General features: G+C 46.2%; 5 protein-coding genes across 9 annotated transcripts in view; 3 read left to right on the top strand and 2 right to left on the bottom strand.

Annotated features, from left to right (window-relative positions):
- Positions 1–154: 154 nt before the first annotated feature.
- On the top strand, positions 155–6,582 carry LOC108038808 (polycomb protein Su(z)12). 3 transcript variants are annotated; one of them, XM_017115652.2, is made up of 7 exons: positions 156–795; positions 861–907; positions 1,342–1,846; positions 1,906–2,752; positions 3,718–4,532; positions 5,311–5,466; positions 5,536–5,650. In XM_017115652.2, the coding sequence occupies exons 1-6, from the start codon at positions 606–608 to the stop codon at positions 5,460–5,462; spliced, it is 2,556 nt and encodes an 851-aa protein (XP_016971141.1). In that variant the 5' UTR covers positions 156–605; the 3' UTR covers positions 5,463–5,466; positions 5,536–5,650. The 3 variants fall into 3 exon arrangements, with proteins under 3 accessions (XP_016971140.1, XP_016971142.1, XP_016971141.1); XM_017115651.2 differs by lacking the exon at positions 5,311–5,466 and having other exon boundaries at positions 155–795; positions 5,536–6,582; XM_017115653.2 differs by lacking the exons at positions 5,311–5,466; positions 5,536–5,650 and adding an exon at positions 5,103–5,260 and having other exon boundaries at positions 155–795.
- Positions 6,583–6,862: 280 nt separating this feature from the next.
- On the bottom strand, positions 6,863–10,087 carry LOC108038794 (26S proteasome non-ATPase regulatory subunit 2). The gene is made up of 2 exons (XM_017115631.2): positions 7,979–10,087; positions 6,863–7,860 (listed from the first exon to the last, which is right to left on the bottom strand). Exons 1-2 carry the CDS (start codon positions 9,899–9,901, stop codon positions 7,024–7,026), a joined length of 2,760 nt encoding a protein of 919 aa, XP_016971120.1. The 5' UTR covers positions 9,902–10,087; the 3' UTR covers positions 6,863–7,023.
- Positions 10,088–10,757: 670 nt separating this feature from the next.
- LOC108038786 (exosome complex component MTR3) lies at positions 10,758–11,921 on the top strand. Its single transcript, XM_017115623.1, has 2 exons — positions 10,758–11,001; positions 11,060–11,921. The coding sequence occupies exons 1-2, from the start codon at positions 10,851–10,853 to the stop codon at positions 11,890–11,892; spliced, it is 984 nt and encodes a 327-aa protein (XP_016971112.1). The 5' UTR covers positions 10,758–10,850; the 3' UTR covers positions 11,893–11,921.
- Positions 11,922–12,039: 118 nt separating this feature from the next.
- LOC108038785 (U4/U6 small nuclear ribonucleoprotein Prp3) lies at positions 12,040–14,260 on the bottom strand. 3 transcript variants are annotated; one of them, XM_017115621.1, is made up of 3 exons: positions 14,136–14,260; positions 13,048–14,062; positions 12,040–12,993 (listed from the first exon to the last, which is right to left on the bottom strand). In XM_017115621.1, exons 1-3 carry the CDS (start codon positions 14,145–14,147, stop codon positions 12,239–12,241), a joined length of 1,782 nt encoding a protein of 593 aa, XP_016971110.1. In that variant the 5' UTR covers positions 14,148–14,260; the 3' UTR covers positions 12,040–12,238. The 3 variants fall into 3 exon arrangements, with proteins under 3 accessions (XP_016971110.1, XP_016971111.1, XP_016971109.1); XM_017115622.2 differs by having other exon boundaries at positions 14,132–14,243; XM_017115620.2 differs by having other exon boundaries at positions 13,048–14,242.
- An 89-nt stretch (positions 14,261–14,349) lies between these two features.
- The window catches only part of LOC108038780 (chromodomain-helicase-DNA-binding protein Mi-2 homolog), a 29,612-nt gene continuing 28,857 nt past the window's right edge, over positions 14,350–15,104 (top strand). The window contains exon 1 of the mRNA XM_017115610.2: positions 14,350–14,519. Within this exon, the coding sequence (XP_016971099.2) occupies positions 14,483–14,519 (37 nt within the window). The 5' untranslated portion in view covers positions 14,350–14,482. The remainder of the gene's footprint in view (positions 14,520–15,104) is intronic.

Raw genomic sequence — 15,104 nt, 5'->3', positions numbered from 1 at the left:
ATAGTTTTTCATTGCTCACTTGAAATTAATAATAGTTAGATTAATAGAATATGTTTCAAAAAACCCAAAAATAGTTTTCACAGGGCATTTGAATTTTCTCAAGAATTGCCAACCCCAATTTGTGATAGCCCTTTTTTGAGGCAGTGTTGGCTAATGCACAACGTTGCATGAGGGCTGCATGATACATAAATGCCGCATGATAAACTCAAAAAAAACTAGCCTCTACATTGCTTGGCAACGAATAATAGTGTTTAAAATTAAGTTTATTACATATAAACTAATCGTTATTTAAATAAATCATTAGTTAAAGTGAGTTGCAATTATAAACCCAATCGTCATGCAGTCGTAACGTTACAAATACGCCTATAATAACGCTGAGACAAAAGCAAAAGGTTTCGCGCCGAAAAGAAAGACGGCAAAAACACACAAAGCGCTCCAAAAAACTAAGAAAACGCGATTCTTAATGGACTCTGTTGTGGAGAAAATGTGCGCAAATTAAAAGCGAGTGCGTGCGGTTGTAATTGTGATCCGTTGAGCACCCGTACCGCTCCCCCAATACCGCCCACGCACCACCCCGCCCCCTTTGCCAACAACACACACACACAATGGCACCAGCGAAAAAACGCGAGAAAGACAATAATGCTGATGGCGCGACCACAAATGGCCTAAATTGTCTGTCCCATGGAGCGACGGATGCGGCAAATGCAGGCTCTACTGTACCGCCAGCGGCCGAGGGACAGGTCAAACTCAATGGCCACCAGCAGGAGCAGGAACTCTTTTTGCAGGCCTTTGAGAGTGAGTAAAGCCATGGTCTTACCTGTGGGTCACTAAATCCAATCCACTAAATATTTGCTTTGCAGAGCCCACGCAGATCTATCGCTACCTGCGCAATCGACACGAGACCAATGTAAGTTTATTAGGCCCCAGACATCTCTTCCAAATACCCGGTGTTCCAATTTTATCGGGGATATCTAAGAAATCTCTACCAGCCAGATCTCTGTGCCAGAAACCGCTTCCATTTTGTTACAAAATAGGCTTTCCTAAATCATATGTAAATGTGTACCAAAGCATAGCCAAACGTAGAAATTTTAGAACACTGAGATTTCGGATAGTGAACTGAATTCAAACGAAAATTTATATTTCGGTGTTCAAGTAATGAAGAGTTCGTAAAGTGTGAGCAAATTTACTTTGTAACCTGGCAATTAACTAAGAATTCTGGAGAACAACAGATTCATATCAACTTTATTTAATCAAGCGATATGCTAGCGATTTCAGTGATATCCCCAATAGCGTTTCAAACCACTTAATCTCTTAATAATAAAATACTCCCCAAACGCGTAGCCCATCTTCCTCAATCGAACGCTCAGCTACATGAAAGAACGCATGTCGCGGAACAACAAGAAGCGAACCAGCTTTCAGGTAAACTCCATGCTGGACAGCATAACACAGAAATCGGAGGCTGTGAGCCAAAACTTCCTCCACGTCATCTACGATTCGCTGCACGAAAAACTCCAGGCGGCGGCGACGGCATCAACGACGGCCAACGATTCTGGAGAGGAGGTTCTGCAGGAGCAGCTGCTCTGCGAGGCGGGCGAGCCTGTGAGCGTGGAGACGACGCTCTACAAGATTACGCGCAGCAAGCGTAAGGACAGCACCCTGGACTTCCAGGAGCTGCTGAGCAAGAGCTCACAGATCATTTATAACCCAAAGGATCGCGTGGAAGAGCATGCCACCATCAGCATTCCCCTGCAGACGATGCGGCCCATGGGTGAACAGCACACACTGTACAAGCTGCTCTTTCGCATCAAGGTGCTGGCGCCAAGCACGTGCAACGATGAGAATGCAGGTGGGTTAGCCCGCATCCTACGCTGTCCACTTAATTTAAACCTATTTCCTCTTCCATAGAAACACCCCCGAACAAGCGGTCGCGTCGAAATGAGAAGATGTTTGGCTCGGAGCTGATATTGTACGAGAAGTCCAGCGGCTTTATTACCGAAGGCGAGTACGAGGCAATGCTGCAGCCTCTGAATTCGACTAGCATCAAGTCCTTCTCACCAAAGAAATGCACATGGGAAACGATGCCCGATAGCTACATTCCACTCTCGCTGTCCTACGATGTCTACCAGCAGAGTCCCATGCTAAAGTTCCACCTGACACTATCCAATGAGCAGCTGCCGGAGATTATATCGGCCCCGGAACTGCAGCGATATGTCCAGCATCTGGATGCGGTGGCCGAGATGAATCACAATAACAATAACTACAGCAACAACAATAACTGCAATGGATTGAAGAATGGAGGCGGTGGCAGCACCTTGTGCAAATCCACGCCGGAGCACATCCAGATCGTGTACAACTTCATGTACAGCAACAACACGCGCCAGCAGACGGAGTACACACAGGAACTAAACTGTCCGTGGTGCGGACTAGACTGCCTGCGTCTTTATGCCCTGCTGAAGCACCTGAAGCTTTGCCACGCCCGCTTTAACTTCACCTACCAGCCGGCTGGAAGTGGAGCGCGAATCGATGTCACCATCAATGATGCCTACGATGGATCGTACGCCGGATCACCTTATGACCTGGCCGGACCGTCTGGTTCGTCGTTTGCCCGCACCTGCGGCCCTGTCAGACGCACCTCGGTCACCAGCCTGATGGTGTGCCGGCCAAGGCGACAAAAGACCTGCCTGGACGAGTTCTTGGAGCTGGACGAGGACGAAATCAGCAATCAGCGTTCGTACATTACAGGTCACAACAGGTAAGAGCTATTTTAGTTGATTTTAAAGATTGGAAAGGATTTATTCAGCCATGTTGCCATCATAGTTTAGACGCTTGAATTTGTTAACTCCAAAAACGATTCCATTTTTTTTAGAGTTTTCCAAAAAGTTTTTAGTCATTCTAGGAATTTTTTTGCATGTTTGAACTTAATTTATATTTAATAGTGTTTAGGGTATCATCTTTAATTTAACTGAAAAAATTTCCCTTAAAGCCAGATCAAAATGCCCAGAAATCAGTCTTTACATAACTTTGCTTGGATACACATTTTGGAATGTCATAATTAGAAAAGAAAAATATATATTTTAAATAAGATTAGATAATGTAAGGGACCAACACGATCTAAAATAACAAAGTTCAAGCCAATTTCTAGTTCAGAATATTTAAGGCTTCCCTTTAAAAAAAGAGATAAACAAGAAAGGAAAGCTAACTTCGGGCGGAGCCGAAGTTGATATACCCTTGCAGAATACTCTATAAATTATATTCTCCAAAATTATTCTTAATTATCTTATTATCTTATATTATGCATTCTTAATACTCATAAAAAATCCCAACTTCCTAACTTTAAAAACACCAAAGTTATGGCATTTCCCATCGTTCAGTTATATGGCAGCTATAGGATATAGTCGGCCGATCCTTATGAAGTATTGTAGGTCGGATTGATTGGCCAAAAATAAAACCCATAGAAAATCCCAACTTCCTAACTTAACAAATACCAAAGTTATGGCATTTCCAATCGTTCAGTTATATGGGAGCTATAGGATATAGTCGGCCGATCCTTATGAAATTTAATAGGTCGGACTGATTGGCTAAGAATAAAACCCATAGAAAATCCCAACTTCGTAACTTTACAAAGAAAGAATTAATATAAACAGATTTATTAAGTGCACTATCTAATAATTGGCTCAATAATTTTGCAAACCCTAACACCCTTCCAAATGCTTGCAGGCTTTACCACCACACGGAGACGTGCCTGCCAGTGCATCCAAAGGAACTGGACATCGACTCGGAGGGCGAGAGCGATCCGCTGTGGCTGCGCCAGAAGACGATCCAGATGATCGACGAGTTTTCCGATGTAAACGAGGGCGAAAAGGAGTTGATGAAGCTGTGGAATCTGCACGTGATGCGTCACGGATTCGTGGGCGACTGCCAGCTGCCGATAGCCTGCGAGATGTTCCTGGACGCCAAGGGCAACGAGATTGTGCGCAAAAATCTCTACCGCAACTTCATCCTGCACATGTGCTCGCTCTTCGACTACGGTCTGATTGCGGCCGAGACGGTCTACAAGACGGTTCAGAAGCTACAGGGCCTGCTGAGCAAGTACGCCGCCGGTCAGGAGCTGATGCAGCGCCAGCGCGAGGAGCAACTCAAGTTCTGGCTGGACGTGGGCATGCACAAGAAGCAGGAGGATCCCAAGACGCTCAAGTCACCGCAAAAGCCAGCTCCGCCCGCCGACCAAGCATCTACCTCGTCAGCATCGACATCCGGAACTGGTGCGGCCACCAGCTCGATGCAGCCGCCCAAACGGATGCCGGCACATCTGAAGCGAGCCAGTGCAGCCGCCTCCACTGGAAATCAGGGAAAGGCTGCCGAAAATGGCAGCACCAACAACAGCAAGAACGTGGCCAAGAAGAGCGCCGATCAGCCGCTTGCCACCCTGGCCAACACAAGGGAGCGTCGCTCCGATCCCGGCCAGAAACGCAGTGTCAGCGGAACGCGACTCGCGGCAGCACCCGCCTCAAAGCGCAAGCTGAGCGCCAAAGGTAAGTGCCACATCAGCCTGCCGGAGCACTGCCGAGCATTCCAGTCTCATCTCCATCGTAGTCATTTGCTTGGATACTGTCCCGGCTTGGGGTTTCACGCTGTAATCTGAGAGAGTTGCGGCTAAAAATGAAAAGTTTCCTGGAAAAATGTACAAGAAACAAAAATTCTTTTTGTAGAATTGTTTACAATTCAGTTGGTAAATGAGCAGCATTAGCACATTACTTTAAATCTTTTATAAAAGCGGTTTTTTATTTTCTAATTGAAATTTTAATTAGTTATTTAAAGTCTAGTAATATATACATAGCAAAATCAGTTCGAAGTATGTAGATATAAAAACTATATATTTTAACAATCACCTTTTTAAATACTGTTGCTTTGAATTATAGGAAATTATTTAATTTAATTATTTTGGGAAGTAATGCAAACTCATTAAATTATCTAACCCCAGCTGTGGAACTTAAAAGATTCCAACGTTATCCAAACTATACCCCCATTTTAAATAACCACCTCTGAAGTCAACTTCCTTTTAACTAATTGAATCATTTAATATTGTTAATCACATAACAAAGATGAGGAATCGGTACATGCATCTCCATATGTACATAACAAAACCACCAATGCATTTCACCATCGTCATGAGTTCACAATGAAAGCCACTGAGCAGAAACAAATCTAAATTCCAATCAAAATTTATCCTTTGGACTTTTTTCTTTTGAACTTTTTCTTTGGACTTTAACTGAATTCTTCCTCTCAATGTGAACGCGCGGTCTTTGGCAGATGTGGAGCAGGCGCCGGATGTGCCAGAAGTGGTGGACCACAGCGATAATGCTGTCGATGTTGGTATTATTGAGGATGAATGTGGTGAAGTTAGAAGCGTGGGAATTAATGGCATTGCGAACCCAGTTGATGACAACTGTGTGGGCAATTAATTAAGTACATTGTGGCTTGAGTTTCGAATTTTACTGACCCTCTTTAATCGCATATGTTTTGGGTCCCGCACAGATAACACAGCGCTAACCAAGCGGCAGCGCTACAGCGACGGAAGTGCCGGGTCAGGAACCGGAAATGGACAAGGAAGCGGAAATGGAGCCAGCCGCAACAAAAGCAATAACCACACACTGCCAGCAACCAGTAACAACAACAGTAGCAGCAGCAGCAACAGCAGCAAACGACCAATCGCCCGACGTCGGTCTACATCGGAGAGGACCAAGTCGAGCGGATCGGCGGGCGGAGGGGCTGCTGGAGGAGTGCGCACCAGGCTATCGGTGCCGGCCAAGTACGAGAGGCGCTGACGCAGGCGCCGCCGCTGCTGCTGCTGCTGCTCCACCTCGTCCTCCTCATTCATCGCCTCCCGTTGACCACGTGCAGGGCTTAGTTTGATTCATTTGTAAGCGCGAATTTGTAAATGCGAAGCCAGGCCAGGCAATTTTACAAACCTATCTTTATTGCTATATTCTATTATGTTGTGTTATATTTTAATCGATTTATGATGTTGGACATGTGTAAAAATTTGTGTCGGATTTCAAATTGACCTCAAAATCGTTCTCTTGGTTCGTTGTTTCAAATAAATACCGACTCTTTAAGCCACTTCAGTTATACGCCAAAATCGAAACCAGAAATCAAATATATTTAACTTTAATTTGCCAGATACTTAATAATGCAGAACATACAGGGCTTACGGAAAATATAATTCAAAACTAATTTGAATCGTCTTGCTTACATTTCATCTTCTTTGGGTCATGTAAATTCACCTTTTGTGGCAGAGAAAAAGAGACAAATTTATTATATGTAATTAGTGCAGAGTGTATACAAATATATTTACAGCAATAAGCAAATCTATTTTTAAAGCAAAATGCGTACTTGACAAGCAAAACATAATTCCAAAATCACACAAAAAAACAAATATCACTAGAGTCTACACCTACATTTAAACATTCGTGCATAAATAAAAATTCACTTCAAACACAAACACACACAAAATAATATTGCTAAAAACCACTGAATAAAGTATGCATATATATTTTTACAGTGCATAATTATGGTCTTAAATGGTTAACTTCATTACTACTGGGATGCAACTTTCAGAATTAGTATATCGGGATTTGTATTGTTTCATTGATATTCTCCAATTAAAATTTAAGTTCATTTTTTCATTATTGGCAATTAATCAAGACTAATTTGATCCTAACAAAAATATATATATATATCTCATAAACTAAGACAATACTTACCTCAAAATAGATTTTTCTAAAACGATAGTTGCCCATTTTTTCTCGTTTCACAAGCCTCTCAATTTTGCTATTTGCCTACTTATCAACAAAACTTGAAATTAAAAAGTATAAATACGTTTTTTATTTTTTATAAGTAGATATATTTTGTATTATTGACATTTGAATCAACTGCCAATAGGGGGAACAAATAATTATTGGGAGTTAGTTGCTGAACTTCAATTTCGCATGACCTTAAACGTTAGATGTTTGAATGCACTTTCTATTTAACAAAGTTGGGGTTCTTTTTCAGTATGACGAATCCCTCCATGACCGGAGTGAGGGCCAGATACTCATCGGTGGCCAGCTCGGCACGCTCGCCGATGGCCAGCAGGACGGGCGTGGTGTGGGTCTGGAAGCCGGTGATGGTCTTCGGCTTGCCGGCCTGTCCGACCACATCGATGGCAATACCGACGCGAACGGGCACCTGCAGCTGGTTGAGCTCCTCGTCGAAAGTGATCAGCATGCGTGCCTGCATGGCCGGCACCAGAGTGTAGAGCAGATAATGCGACCGATTCAGGATCAGGTTCTTTACATCCAGCAGGGATACCAGCGTAGCCATTAGCCCAGCCACGGCCATTGGGTTCATCAGCTGGCGATCGCTGTGGTAGGGACTAAGCGACAGAGTGCCCTTGCCCAAGTGCGTCAGACTCTGGGCAATGCGCACCATGAACAGGTTGCTGGGATCCTTCGAGTGATACTGTGCCAATTGGCGCAGCATGGAGGCCAGACGGGCATTGTTCGTGCCAGCGCCCACCAAACCCATAGCAAAGATCGCATTGTGGGCCACCTCGGCATCGCTGTCGTGTGAGAACTTGCTCAGTGTGTCGATGATATTCAGCTTGGGATTGGAGGCGGATATCAGGCCCAAAGCCAGGGGAACGGCCCGCCGGATTGCCGGCTCGCAATACCGCAGCAGGTTTCCAAAGGAGCGGTATGCCATTTCGGCGCCAATGTCCTCGCCCATGGCGATCAGGGCAATGCCCAGCACGGCGATCGATTGCGTGGCCGACAAGTCCTTCTCGCGCTCCTTTTCCTTCTCCTTCTCCTTCTCCTTGTCCTGAAAAGTGGAGTGTAAAGAAATAATATTGAATAAATAGTTGGTTTTTCTCAACTTTCTTTTTTTCAGTACATCTAACGTGACCGTGTTAATAGAATAAAACAACACAAAATATTACCTTGTCCTTGCCCTTGTCCTTCTTGCTCTTTTCCTTTTCGTCATCGGCACTGGCGGTCTCGTAGTGGTCAGAGCAGATGTGCAGCAATTGCTGGATCTTGAGCACATTGCCGGTGCCAGCGTATGCGCAAATATCAACCATGGTGGTGGCCATGCTGCGGTGTGGCTCCTCCAAAACTTCAAGGGTCATCATGACGGCCTCGGTGGATTTCTGACGGCCCAAGTAGAGCAGACCCAATCCCAAAAACAGGAACCTGGTGTAGGTGTCCTTAAGATCAGACTTGGTCAGTCCCATGATGGTCTGCAACAGGATTTCGGTGATCTCCGCATTGCAGGAACCAACACTGATTAGACCCAGCGACAGGGCCGTGATGCCCAAGATCTCCACGCTGGCCGAACTCTTGTTGTTGCTGCCAAAAGAGAAGACAGTCTTTAGGGTGTCGATCACAATGGAGCGGTTAGATCCAGCGTAGGCGATGCCCAGGCCAAGGATGGCGCCAACACGCATGCAAGAGTTCTGGTTATCGATGTAGTCGGAGAGCAGGGCATGGGCCGGATCGACCTCGTTGCGAATGCCGCAGTTGACGATTCCACAGGCCAGCAAAGCGCCGGACTTGATGTTGTCGTCCGTCGAATACAAGTACTTGTCGATCATGGTCAGACCGCCATCGACGTCCCACAGAAGGATCAAGCCCAGCGAGGCGGTGGCCGAGAGCATGCCGTGCTCCTTGTTCTTGTACAGCCATTTATTGCCATCCTCCGACAGCAACTTATCAACACCAAAGCCGGCATTGACAAAGCCATTTACGAAGCTAGCTGCTAGATTCTGCTTGGCCGAGTCCACTTGGATCGATGCAAAGCGGGACCGCGAGTTGTCCAGGTGCGACTTGTAAATGTCCTCCGGCGTCTTGGGCTCCATGATGTCCAGCTCGCGTGCCAGATTCAGAAAGTGCTTGTTCAGATTAGCATTGGACATGATCTCCATCAGATCATCGTAGTCCGGCACCGATTCGTCCAGCTCCAGGCAAATCTGCTGACGGGCTAACATGAACGCCAGCTGCTTCTGCATGGCCGGCTCTTTGGGCTCCTTGAAGATCTCACCGATTTTGTCCATGTCGTTGAGCATCAGAGCCAACCGCATGGCCTGTGTGTGCTGGGTGAATTTGCGCGACAGCTGAAAGGCCGTCTCCAAAATAATGGTGTTGTCCGGCTCGGGGACATACGGATAGCACGACTGCAGATAGAGGCAGACGCGTGGATATGCCGACTCATCCACATAGTCGCCTAGCAAGTGCAGGTGATCGATTTCGATGAGCAGATCGCAGGCATCCGCCTCGGCATTGTGCTCCATGTTGTATGGAATGATCTGCTTGACCAGCTCGATGAGTTGGACACGGAAGTCGCCAGTGGTGTCGTGATAGTGGGCGGATATCTCGCCCGAGAGATGGCGCACATACTCGTGGCCCCAGTCGCCGATGCGCTGCTTGCGATCGCAGAGGAATCGGTAAGCCAGGCAGTCCTTGCCGCTGCCCATGGTCATCGAGAGTACAGAAATTATGTCGGCGCACAACTGGCGGGTTTGCTCATCCGGCATGTGCTTGTAGACCGTCTTCATGGTGTCGTAGTGCGGGCGCATGAATTTTAGGGGTTTGGGCACCGAGGTCATCGACGTGGTCGAGGCCCTGATCAACTTGGCCATCATCTCCAGCGTCGGCTGGTAGATCTTTGCGTCCGTCTCCTGCAGGTGCTGCACCAGCAGCTCCAGCTCCTCCTGCAGCTGTTGATCCTCGTCCGATAGCTCCGGTTGCTGCTCCTTATCCTTGCCGTCCTTCTTTTCGTCCTTCTTGGCCTTCGCATCCTTGGCATCGCCGCCTGTGCCCGCCGGCTGCGGCTGTTTCTTCTCCTGCTTGGTTTCGCCCGTCATTTTTGCGATGCACTGCCTGCTTTCCCCGTTTCAAAATATACACTTGGTTATAGTTTATTTTAGTTTCAAATATAATGCGGCGTTCGCTTTTGTTCCTTTTTTTCGTTGTTGAAGCAGCAGAATTACACAGCGCTTTTTGCGGGTGTGACCAAGAGGCGAACGCCAAGATATACCGCGTTAGTCAGGGAAAAATACTAACATACTGAATCAAGAACTGGTCACATTATGGCAGTCTAAGTAGCGATACACTGATGTACAAAATTTCTTTTTTCAACCGAAAGTCGTACAGTATACATTATTGACAAATATTTAAATATTACTAAGTACTGGTCTCACAGATCACCATTCGTTTGTTAATGAACTATGACTATCCATGGTCCATAAGGTTTTGACGTGCCAAAAATGGTAGTTACTTTTGAAAGGTTAATTAAAGTTCCTAACCGCACGATTGTGACATTAAGACGAAAAAAAAACAGAATAAAACCGTTAATTTATTTCTTTTTTTGTTATTACCTTCTAAAACACGAGCTGTATCAAAACAAATTGTTCGATCGCTCGTTTTTAAGTGACCACTAGAAACAATCAAACAATTTCTATCTTTCTTCAACAAATTTTACCTGTAATGTGAAAAGTTTTTTAACTAGGTCTACAACTTTTATTTGAAATATTTTTTATACTTAGCTCAACTCAAAAGGTTTATTTTTTAAACAATGTACTCAAATACACTTTATTTGAAACAATTGGAATCAAGACGTTTATTAAAAATGTATAAAACGAGTGCAGCTTCTTTGTAATTCTGTTTTTTTGTATTTTTAACATACTGAAATATACTAAAAATATCACTTAAGTATTTTACTCAAAAGCCGTAAAACTAACGCCATATTCTTTGGCCCACATGTGAATTTATTTTGTTTACGTTTTTTTTAAATTGAAGGGACTGCTAACTAAAATGTTGAGGGTGACCCAGACCAAAAACAGCCTGCTCGATGGAGCCTCCATAGCGGAGGAGCTCTACACAACGCCGAAGGACGGCGAGGATTTCTTTGAGAGTTTGGACAAGCCGGAAAAGGAACCTACTAAACTGGCGCCCAGGAATACCTGTTGGTCGAACACATACCTATTTAATGTTACAGTTCTGATATATATCCATATTTACAGTCATTCGGCCCGGTGTTCTGACCACTGTAAGGGGATCTGCGTACATGGAGTATGGTAATACCAAGGTCCTCGCCATTGTGGCCCCGCCAAAGGAGCTAATCCGCGCCAGCGCCCGCCGGATGAATATGGGCGTTCTCAATTGCTATGTAAACTTTGCTGCTTTTGCAACAGGTGATCTGGAATCGGTGGCGGAACGGGAACGGCACTTAGGCAGCATGCTGACCAAGGCCATGGAGCCGGTTGTTTGTCGGACGGAGTTCCTTAACTTTCAGCTGGACATACGAGTGCTGATCCTGGACGATGATGGCTGCTTGCTTAGTACGGCCATCAATTGCTGCGGTGTGGCCTTGGTGGAGTGCGGAATTTCCACATATGATCTTATTACGGCCTCCACGGCTTGTATTTTTCGGGATCACGTCTTTCTTAATCCCAGTGCCAAGGTCGAGGAACTGTTGTGGAAGCATCGCGGCAACAGCAACACAAATGCCACCTCCAGCACCTCGTCCGTCCAAGAGCACGGTCTGATCATCACCGCCAGCATGGACACCTTTGAACAGATCGCTCAGTGTCAACAGTGCGGATATCTAAGTCCGGCGACCTATGTAAAACTGCTGGACTACACGCTAACCATTAACAAGTCGCTGCGACAGCTGATCAGAGGTGTCCTGACCAAGCGGGTCAAGGAGCAGCACGAACTGGATCTGCGCGAAAAGGCCGAGAGTGCTCTAGAGGATCAGCGGTTGGAGGATATCATCGAGAAGCTTAAGAAGCAGGGATTGGATGAGTTTATCCAATCCAATATCAAGGAAGATCCGTATGTTAAGAGGATTTAGCTAATAAAATTTCGATTTTGTTTCATTTATTTGAGGTGGTACTGGATTTTTAAAGCAATTTTAGGATATCTCTTAATTAAGCACTAGAATTCATAAAGAGATTTAATATATTTGCAGAAGCCTTCCTAGAAATGAACACAATGATTCTTTTGAGTTCCGACAAAACTTTTATTTATACTTTTTGCACTTCCAAAAGTTCCGAAAAGTTCAGTGAAAGAGAAAATATCAAATGCGTAACGCTTCAAAACATCAATTCAGACTTTTATCCTTTCGAAAGTGAATTTTTAGTAACGTAGGGTTTCTATTAATTCCTAAAATGCTTTTTTTTCGCATCTTCAGTGACCTTCTACTGCTGATCCGTGGAGGCCTCGAGCACGGCCCCTGAGTAGGCCAAATCCCAGTAGTGCTCAACCTGGTGCTTCTGAAAGAATTCGCGTGCCATTTTCTCCATTGGAAAGATTTTGAACTTGATCTCGCCAAAGTGCCGACGCTGACTAGTTCCTTCCCAGACAAGCACACACGAATTGGGAACGTCCTGTCCGTCGTTGCCCTTGGCCAGGTCTTCCTCCCACTTTATTCGCGTTAGCATTAGGCGGCGGTACTTCTTCTGCTGCTTGGGGCCACCCTCCACGACGACCACACAGCAATCGCGGAACAGCACAACGCTGCCGGTCATCTGTAGCTGCTTGGCATTGGTCTCCACCTTGAACTTCTTGCTCTGGTTGTCTTGCAGATCGCGTATGCGATACACGCTCACATGCACTCCGCAGCTTGTGTCCTCCTTGAGTTTGCGCTGCTTCTTCTCGCTCTTCTGCTCGCTGGTCAGCTTGCGAGCATTGTTGGCATCCTCGTGCGCTTTCTGCCGCTTAGCCATCTGTTCGCGGACATGCTGCTCCATTTTAGTTGGGTCCTGCACGGCCTCCGAGCCCAAAACGCGCATTAGGTTGGAGATACGCAGCTTGGGCTCTGGTGGGGCCACCAGGCCCAAGCGGATCTTTTCTTGCTCCTCTTTCCAGGCCTCGCGACGGTTCTGGCGACGCAGCTTCTTGCGCTCTTTTTTAGTGAGGAATACGGGCAGATACACCGGCTTCATGGGCTCATCTAAAGGGGAAAGAAGTCAGTTTCTAATAAAAGCATAGTTTGTTGCTTACTCACTTGGCGGCTTCATTTGTGTGGGATGCTCTATGAGGTTGCTTATGGCCGTCTGGCGTATGCTTATCTTACCGCTCGTCTCGTCTAGTGTCTCCAGATCCTGAGTGAGTATGACTGAGTCCCACCACTCCATTGCTGGCACATCGTCAGGCATGTCCTGTTTGGGAGCAATCAACGCCAACTTGGTGGCCGACGAGATGCCCGTTTTCCGGGCTATTTGCGAAATCTCGTTTTGCAGCCGCTCCAACTGGCTCTTCATGCGCATCCTTTCGGCCAGCTGCTGAAATTTGCCGGGCTCATGGAACCGCAGTGTCCTCTTGTTCCTTACCGTGGGCTTCTGGGCTATGCGGTCGTCGAAGTATTTAATAGCCTCATCTTGAGCAGAAGTAGCAGACTCGCTCCGTTCACCCAAGCCCGTTTGCCGCTGGAAAACCTCGCGCTTCTTGGCGCGTATGTTGGCCTTGAGAGTGGGCGTCACCGTGGGTATGTTGATGGTTCTTCCGCTCTTGTCCACAGTGCGTCCCTCCTCGTCCAGAATCAAGGGCTTGGGACGCTCCTGGGCTTGTGCAGCAGCTGCTGCGGCGGCTGCCACAGCGTTGGGTTGAATCAAATTGGCCAAATTTCCAGTGAGCTTGGCCCTGATCTGCGCCTGCAATTCGGCTATCTTTCTAGCCTTCTCCGAGTCCTCCGGCGTGGGTTTCTTGGACAGCGCCTGGGTGGCCAGAGCCACGGGCATTCCAATCGAGGGAACCGATGCTAGAAGGGGATCCTTGTCACGCAGATTACTCAGGGCCCGCTTGCGTTCCTCGATCTCCCTCTGGGCATGGGCCATCATTAGCTTGATCTGCGTGGAACTCAGCGAAGCGGATATGGCCTCCTCTTTCTGGTCACCACCACCATTCTTTTCCAGGACATCGAAGCGGGATTTCTTGGGCGCTTCGATGGCGCCGCTCCCGCCTCCGGAATCTGAGGCGGCAGCGCGCTTTTTGGACAACTTCTGGTCGTCGACGTCGCCATCCTTGCGCGTGATAATGGACGACATAATTCGCAATTAAATGGGTCGGACTAAAAAGTAAAGGTTATTTACCAACAGCTTGGCACATTCCTCGTGCGTTTTAAGCAGCGAATTTGCAAAAGAAAACAAGACACAAGGTTTTTTCGGTGAAAAATTCTTCGAGACAAGACAGGCTGGTTAAACAAATATCAAACAGGGTTGTCTGCACACTGTCAACCAGTGCGACCGTTTTGCTTCGTTTTATCGAATTGCAGCCCTGATTCTCTCACTTTTTTGTCGCTCTCCGCTCCGCCATATTTGTTGAAGCCGCTTACAACTGTCTATTTTTTTCTCGTCGTGTCTGTGTGTGCTTAATTATTTGTTGTGAAAATTAAGCCATTTTCGTGTGCTTAAATAGCTTAAAAGTTGCATTCGACTGCTAGCATGGCATCGGAGGAAGAGAATGACGATAATTTCCAAGGTAAGTGCATTGTTTTAGTCGACCAAAAGTCGGCGTGAAAAATTTCAGTCGGTCGGTTAAGAACCGTGGTCATGTTCAAGAGCCGCAATGCCGCGCGTGCTCCTTCCCTCTCCTATTGTTTGTTGTTTGCTGATAATGCCAATTGGCATAGTTATTATTACCCGCATAAGACACTGTAAATATTAAGGCTAATGGTGAAAATTTCTCATGTGTGGCGCGTTTTTTCTAGGCTTTTGCGCCTCCTCCATTCCACACACATTTATTATTGCATTTTTGTGTTCTCATGATTCGCGAATGCAGGCCGTATAGCCGTCCTGCTCGCACAGCAAAACATCTGTTTTTCATGGTTGTTTTGGGGTCGAATTAAAGCGGGAAATGGTTAAATGGAAGATTTAGATTTAAGCTATATTATAAGTTGTGTAAGAACTGAGTACTGTATCTTACCTGTATTTGACCAAGTGTCAATTAGAAACTAAGAAAATTGTTTTTACATTTCCGATGGTGTGACAGTATTTGCGGTGTGACCGTTTGTCGGTTTACGATATCACATAAGAAAGTGTGCCCCTATCAGGGCTTACCGAAAAT

Source organism: Drosophila rhopaloa, unplaced genomic scaffold, assembly GCF_018152115.1.
Source record: "Drosophila rhopaloa isolate 14029-0021.01 unplaced genomic scaffold, ASM1815211v1 contig_163, whole genome shotgun sequence".
In the NCBI taxonomy this organism is placed as follows: Eukaryota; Metazoa; Arthropoda; class Insecta; order Diptera; family Drosophilidae; genus Drosophila; species Drosophila rhopaloa.
This window is presented reverse-complemented; position numbering and strand designations above follow the sequence as displayed.

What these genes read in the sequence shown, in the direction of transcription:
- LOC108038808 (XM_017115651.2), top strand. Translation starts at nt 606, where the DNA reads ATGGCACCAGCGAAAAAACGCGAGAAAGACAATAATGCTGATGGCGCG. An exon ending in CTTTTTGCAGGCCTTTGAGA is followed by an intron (nt 796 to 860) that starts GTGAGTAAAGCC and finishes TTTGCTTTGCAG; the next exon opens with AGCCCACGCAGATCTATCGC. An exon ending in TACATTACAGGTCACAACAG is followed by an intron (nt 2,753 to 3,717) that starts GTAAGAGCTATT and finishes AAATGCTTGCAG; the next exon opens with GCTTTACCACCACACGGAGA.
- LOC108038785 (XM_017115620.2), bottom strand. Translation starts at nt 14,086, where the DNA reads ATGTCGTCCATTATCACGCGCAAGGATGGCGACGTCGACGACCAGAAG. An exon ending in CACACAAATGAAGCCGCCAA is followed by an intron (nt 12,994 to 13,047) that starts GTGAGTAAGCAA and finishes TTTCCCCTTTAG; the next exon opens with ATGAGCCCATGAAGCCGGTG.
- LOC108038786 (XM_017115623.1), top strand. Translation starts at nt 10,851, where the DNA reads ATGTTGAGGGTGACCCAGACCAAAAACAGCCTGCTCGATGGAGCCTCC. An exon ending in ACTGGCGCCCAGGAATACCT is followed by an intron (nt 11,002 to 11,059) that starts GTTGGTCGAACA and finishes CCATATTTACAG; the next exon opens with TCATTCGGCCCGGTGTTCTG.
- LOC108038794 (XM_017115631.2), bottom strand. Translation starts at nt 9,901, where the DNA reads ATGACGGGCGAAACCAAGCAGGAGAAGAAACAGCCGCAGCCGGCGGGC. An exon ending in AGGACAAGGGCAAGGACAAG is followed by an intron (nt 7,861 to 7,978) that starts GTAATATTTTGT and finishes TCCACTTTTCAG; the next exon opens with GACAAGGAGAAGGAGAAGGA.